Source organism: Aplysia californica, unplaced genomic scaffold (assembly GCF_000002075.1).
Source record: "Aplysia californica isolate F4 #8 unplaced genomic scaffold, AplCal3.0 scaffold00266, whole genome shotgun sequence".
Taxonomy (NCBI): Eukaryota; Metazoa; Mollusca; class Gastropoda; order Aplysiida; family Aplysiidae; genus Aplysia; species Aplysia californica.
In genome coordinates, this window is record NW_004797536.1 from 817,826 (window position 1) to 824,763 (window position 6,938).

Here is a 6,938-nt window from a genome sequence, read left to right on the forward strand (position 1 = left end):
AAGCTCCTTCCATTTATCTCTGTCTTGGGCCATCCTTCCAAGCTCGTTCCAAGTGAGCTTCGTCTCTCTCTCATGTCCCTTTCCACACATCTTCCCTGTGTTTTTCGTGGCCTACCCCTGCCTCGTGCTCCCTGTGGATTCCATTGCAATGACTGTCTTCTGATGTTTCCGCTGGGCTTTCTCAAGGTGCGTCCCATCCAACGCCACTTTCTTAGTCCTATTTCTACTTCTATATCCTTTTGTCCAGTCCTTTCCTATAGCTCTTCATTTCTTATTCTACCCTGCCACCTAATTCTTAGGATACTCTAAATACATCTGTTGATGAAAGTCTGGACTTTATTAAACACTGTCTTTGTTGTCTTCCAAGTTTCGCAACCGTAGAGGAGCACAGACTTGATATTGGAATTAAAGAGTCGAATCTTGGTGCGCAGTGAGATGTTGCTTGCTTTCGAGACTTTTGATAATTGCTTGAATGCTGACCTTGCCTTGGCGGCTCTTGCTTTTACATCTGCCTCAGTTCCGCCTTTACCATCGATTACACTTCCAAGGTAGCTAAAGGAGTCTACTTCTTCTAGGGGATTGTCTTCCACTGTCACAGCAGGGCTTGACACTTTTCCTAGCTTCACTACTTTCGTCTTGTTCGGGTGTATACGTAAGCCTGTACTAAACATAACCTCTTCTATATTACTGTAAACTCTCTGCCGTGTAAACTCTCTGCAGTGACTCTAGTTCCTACCTTAAAATTACGAAGGTATATTATCTGCTCATGTACCTAGTTTTGAGAAATTTGATGTAAATTATTTTTTGAGTTTCACAACATGTCAAAGCTTTTTCGAACGCAATTATTTGAATACATGTATCTTGATAACAACTCTGAATAATCTTTCGGTTTTGATAGAGCAGATAAAACATTCGGATCTCGTGGTTAAAGTAACTCGAAACGTCCGAAAATGTAGGATCGAACTTGGTAATTAATTCTAAAGTAACGAAGTTTGTGCGTGTGAGCATTGTTACGTTTGGTGTGAAGCTACGTGTGTGTGTGCGTGTGTGTGTGTGTGTGTTTGTGTGTGGTTGTGTGTGTATGTGTGTGTGTGTGTGTGTGTGTGTGTGTGTGTGTGTGTGTGTGTGTGTGTGTGTGTGTGTGTGTGTGTGTGTGTGTGTGTGATTATAGGATGACTGTGACAGAAGATTGTGACTGAAGGGTGATTTTGACTGAAGATTAAGACTAAGGGATGCTTGTGACTAAAGAATGTGACTGAAAATCCTGAATGAAGATTGTGACTAAATATTTGGACTTAAGGATGATTGTGACTGAAGATTGTGAATGAATATTTGGACTGGAAGATGATTGTGACTGAAGAATGTGACTGAAGGATGATTATGATTGAAGGATGATTTAAACTGAAGATTGCGATTGAAGGATGATTGTGACTGAAGATTGGGACTGATGGATGATTTTGCGTGAAGGATGGTCGTGACTGATGGATGATTTTGCGTGAAGGATGGTTGTGAATGACGGATGATTTTGGGTGAAGGATGTTTGTGAGGTTCTGTCTGAAGTAAGAACTGACCTGGTTGACCCATTTAATGCCTGACAGGAGTCTGTGACGTTCGGACTCGGTGAAGACCGGCGGACCTTTGTGGACAACTATGTCCGCTGTGGAGAGAAGATCAGGTCAGGATGGGAGGGTTTTGTTTGTTTGTTTGTTTTAGTAGAGGTTTCACGGCGCTCGCAACTGCATAAGGTTATATGAGCGCCAAAAGTGTGGGGGGGGGGGGTTGTCAACAGAGAAGTCTTTACAGGGAATCAGACATACTCTGCTCACCTCTACTGCTTTAAAAGCACAAAGTCTGCTTCGACTATCAAGGCACCCTGGAAATAGAGGGTCACAAGAGTGTGAGAAACATACAGAAGAAGTAAAGGTAAAATGATGATAGTAAGGATGAGGAAAGAAAAAGCAGCAGCTCTCTGTTGCACTTCAGGCACAGTTATGAGCATGACACTGATAAATCAGACCATTTACAATTACAATTCTACTGTGCATAAGAACTCGAGATGTTAATCCCCCCCCCCCCCCCTTTCGGGAATGGCCTAATGCCACTTCAGTCAGAAGCACCGCTCCGGGGGGGGGGGGGGGTTGTTCATTTGAGTAAAGAGAAGCACATCGTCGACACAATAATGGTCAATAAGTGCTGGGAAAAAGTAAAACAGACAGGCAGAAACAGCAGAAGGAAAGTAATGAAGTGGGACCTACCAGTGTCGCTCTCCAACCACTAGCGGGATGTGCGGAGAATTATTGTGCATAGTCTCGCTCACAAAAGAACACGATTTAGATCATTTGGTCGCTTTTAAGGACAAGCGGGCTAACACAGATTTCGGGGGTTTCCAGAAGTCGTGACCTATACCAAAAGTGGGCATTGCCCTACCTATAGGGGAAGTTTGGTATCATTGGTGTGTATATTTGTTTGGTTATAGAGAAAACTCTCCTTGTTTTTTTAGATAAACTGAACAAGGGGCAAAAACTTTACCTTCGATTTTCTCACAACAGCATGTTTCGAGATAGCCCCCTTGTGCTTAAAAGCTACTATTTAAGAGGCAGACTGCTTCGAAATTCTATGATTACAGTGCACACTATACCTCTTTGTCTAGTTTAGCTTTGTTTTTAATTTTAGTAGCATTTTACGGCACTTGAAACACTATAAGTGCCGAAAATCAGATGTGTTACAAGAGAGTAACAAACACCACAAAAAAAGAAAGAGAAACGATCAGGACGATAACTGTTAGATATGAAAAAAGGAGCAAACCACAGCAGAGCACCCGATAGCTACCCGCGGAGGAGATTTATTTTGCAAATCTCTTGCTTACAAAAGAACACGAATTTAGATTATTTAGACGGCAGGCTGCTTTGAAATTATATGTTTAGAATGCATATTTAATAATCCTTTTGCTTAGTGTGAACATTTTGTCAATAGAAAATCGGCTTGTCTCACTCTCCCCTTCCAACCGATATATTTCTTAGATGTCATCTGTTGTCTGTCTGTCTGTCTGTCTGTCTGTCTGTCTGTCTGTCTGTCTGTCTGTCTGTCTGTCTGTCTGTTCATATTATATCCATCCATCCATCCATCCATCCATCCATCCACCCATCCATCCATCCATCCATCCATCCATCCATCCATCCATCCATCCATCCATCCATCCACCCTTTCAACCATCTACACATATCTTCGTTCATCATGCAGCCAACATTTCTGTTTGTTTGTGGTCCCCACACATCGTTCTGTAACGCTCATCGGAGACTTTCAGGACGCCCCTGTGTGACCTTGAACTTTTGATGACGAGGTGAGAAGAAGCGAGCGAGACTTACTGTTTGGTTGTATCCCCACGACCAGAATGTCTCCATATTCCTTCGCCTGCAAGGAAAAATAAATGCAAGAGATATTCAGAGTCTCATAATATTTCTATTTTGTTTAGCTGCAGTAAGTGTTTTACGACACTTGCAACACAATTAGGTCATACAAGTGCAGCAGATTAGAGATGTTACAAGAGAGTAACAAACACAAAAAAGAAGGACGACAAGAGATCAGGACGATAGATCCAGCGGGCCTTGAGTTTCAGACCTATGATTTTAGTTTTAGTAAGAGTTTTACGGCACTTGCAACACAATAAGGTCATTATGTGTCCCGAAAATTTGAGGCGTTAGACGAGAGTAACATACATAAAAAGAAGGAGGCGGAGGAGAGATAAGGACGATAGATGTTTGATAGGGAAGAAGGAGCAAACCACACCAGAGCATCCGCCAACCACCCACTGATCTGTGGCCAAAAGTAAAAGAAATGACGTAATCACCTGCTGTATCGCGACTGCATGTCCACAATGCAGCATGTCAAAGCTGAAACACAAGAGATTATAATTCAACCTTAGATTGAAATGTGTTTCCTTCACAATAAAAAGGGAAAACCTTTTATGTGGAGCGTTTAATTTGGTGATGGGGGAGGGGTGACGCTTTTTTTTGGGGGGGGGGTCGTTTTGTTGTTGTTGTTGTTGTTGTTGTTGTTGTTGTTGTTGTTGTTGTTGTTGTTGTTGTTGTTGTTGTTGTTGTGTTTGTTTGTTTGTTTCTTGTTGGGGTATTCTTTGGGAGAGTGGTTGCAGGAGGAGGGGGACGAGGCAAAATTAAGAGAGAGAGAGAGAGTAAAAAAGAATTATGAGGTGCAGACTAACAAACACAAAAGCAGACTAACAGACAAATGATTGTTTATACCATGTAGTAATTCGAGAACAAGGAAGAAGAAGAACCATGCAGTAACGATCTTATGTCCTTATCAGCACAGTGGTAGACATTATTATACATGTACATTCTATAAAACAGACATTTTTTGTCACAACCACAGACATATTATGCTGTATTAAACTTTTGTGGCTTTTAGTTTGCGTCTTACGGCATCTGCAACACAATTGAGTCACGTAAGTGCCAAAGATTAGAGATGTTACAAGATAGAAAATGCTAACTCAAAACGCCAACATCGTCCCCTGCCAGCTTGCACCCCTTCTGCCTCATCCAAACATCACCATGGACGCAAAGAGACAGCGTATTATTGTAATATTTATACCAACATTATGCTACCAGTGCCAGACACGGACATTAAGGTAAGTAAAACTCATGAAAAAAAATCACAGCGTGCGAGATGAAATGTCTACGCAAAAACCTTAACATCACAAGACGAGACAGGCAGAGAAATGAAGAAGTAAAAGCGACTTTGGCATGGAGTCCTGGCTGCATTTTACAGAAAAACAGAATAAGCTAGTTTGGCCACCTGTTACGAATGTCACCTAGCTAGCCAGCAAGCCTCGAGAGCCGATAACACCAAGTACTCGGGCTATAAAAGAAGCGGTATAACACGCAAAAGATGGATTGGCGGAGTCATTGCAAAACTTATCATCTGAATGGATTATTCATCAATCGGGCGCATAATCATCTGGCTTATTAACTAACTAATCAGGTACACCATCATGTGCTTTGGTCAAAGTCAAACATTGACACTTTTTTTTCTTTTTTTGTCAGCAGAGTTTTTAGGGCGCTCGCAACTGCATAAGGTCATATGAGCGCCAAGGGGTGGATGTCAGCAGAGAAGTTCAAACGGGGAATCATGCTTACTCTGCTCACCTCTCTAGCCTAAACAGCACTGCCCTGGTGGGGGGGGGGTGAGGGAGTCAAGAAAACCCTGAAAAATTGTAATATCCCCATTGAAAGAGCTGCAGAGCTGGCCTACCGTAGAAAACTGCGTCTCCCCTCTGCGGAACTCCTCCCTTATAATATATAACATAGGTGTTTGATAGGAAAGGAGCAAACTACATCAAAGCACCCGCCAACCACCCACTAACAGACGTGTGACATTATTATATCACAGCAACAGACATGCGTTTAGCAAACACACACCGATGGTGGTTGGCAGGTGCGCTGATGTGGTTAGCTCCTTCATTCCTACAATCAAACATCTATCGTCCTTATCCCTCCTCCTTTTTGGTGGGGGTATTTGTTACTCTCTTGTTACACCCATAATCTAATCTTCGCTACGTATATAACCAAACTGTGTTACAGGAAGGACTTCCGCAACGACCACCCCAACAAAAACAATAAAGAAGAGACCTAACTCTACTAGATCTAGATCTAGTCTACCTCTACCCCTAAATTCTACTCTGTCTCATAGGGGTCGCTAGTTACGGAAGTCCTCCCGTGTTGCAAGTGCTGTAAAACTCTTACTAAAAACTTAAACTAAACACTCACCTCCCGTCCATCCAAACTCGAATCTCTTTTCCCGTCATCTTGACGTCTCATGTAACGGTCCTCTTCTTCTCGTCTGGAAAGTAAGTTAATGGATGGGTCTCACCACCTCTTTGTTTGTTTTGTTTAAGTTGAATTTTTACGGCGCTCGCAACAGCATAAGGTCATATGAGCGCCAACACCACCTTCTCTCCTCGTCGCTTAGTCAAATTTAGAATGGCTAAAACGAATTTTTCTCGTTTAGTAAGCAAGTCAGTGAGTGTATAAATATAATTCCTTTAAAGAATTTTTCTCGTCTCTCTCACGATTGTATTGGTGAGCATTCGCGCGTGACCAAGCTCTTTAACTTGTTCAAAGTGTTACGATCGTTCTGGTCTGTTTGCTGTGCAAGATGTAGATCTAGATTCTACTGACAGTGACATCAACGGCAATAACAGTACTGCCTCGTCCAGAGTGAAGGGACAAACAATGCTGGCTAGATTCTTCACTATCTTGTGTGTCACTTGTACCACATCTCACGGACAGGCAGACAGACAGACAGACAGACAGACAGACAGCGCACGAGAGATCACTGGTGTCTTTCACGCTCCCAGCTGGAGCAACACAATAACCGTATTTATGTGCTCAGTCTTAGAACGAAAACACACCGCTGGCCCACAGGTTTTAACAATTAATTATTTTTCTCTGTTTTCTTTTCTTATTGTCCCGGTGTTCTGTCTGAGGTCGTAAAACATACTGCTGCATGATGTTTTACTTTCACACTGACTGCTGCATTGTTGGCTCACTACTCCTATAACCAAGCTTGTTCGTGTTCTGCTGTTCCCGACTGAAAAAAATCTACTTCATTCATTAATAATCAGTTAGACCTTGACAACAGTTTGCCAAAGCGCACGTAACTTGCATGACATTCCTGTTGACCACCAACCGAACGATGAAATACATATTTAAAATCTTGATTCAGTGATTAAAAAGTTCATTAATATTAAACACCATCATTTGCCTGCATACATGGTGCATAGACTGGATCCGTACAATAGAATAGAATTAAGGTTTACAGTAAGCTAGCCTTCAAAATTAATTGCTCATTTTGAGACAGCGGCAGCATCCAGCCCCCCACATTTCAGTCAGTGTGCAGGTAATCATGTTGTCTACCCCCCC

At 42.3% G+C, this 6,938-nt stretch overlaps 1 protein-coding gene across 1 annotated transcript in view; it reads right to left on the reverse strand.

Annotated features, from left to right (window-relative positions):
• Positions 1–6,329, reverse strand: part of LOC101855734 (ethanolamine-phosphate cytidylyltransferase) — a gene marked incomplete in the record, with an annotated part of 36,894 nt that extends 30,565 nt beyond the window's left edge. The window contains 4 exon segments of the mRNA XM_013083985.2: positions 1,572–1,657; positions 3,366–3,411; positions 3,848–3,890; positions 5,784–6,329. Of these exon segments, the coding sequence (XP_012939439.1) occupies positions 1,572–1,657; positions 3,366–3,411; positions 3,848–3,890; positions 5,784–5,821 (213 nt within the window).
• Positions 6,330–6,938: the final 609 nt, after the last annotated feature.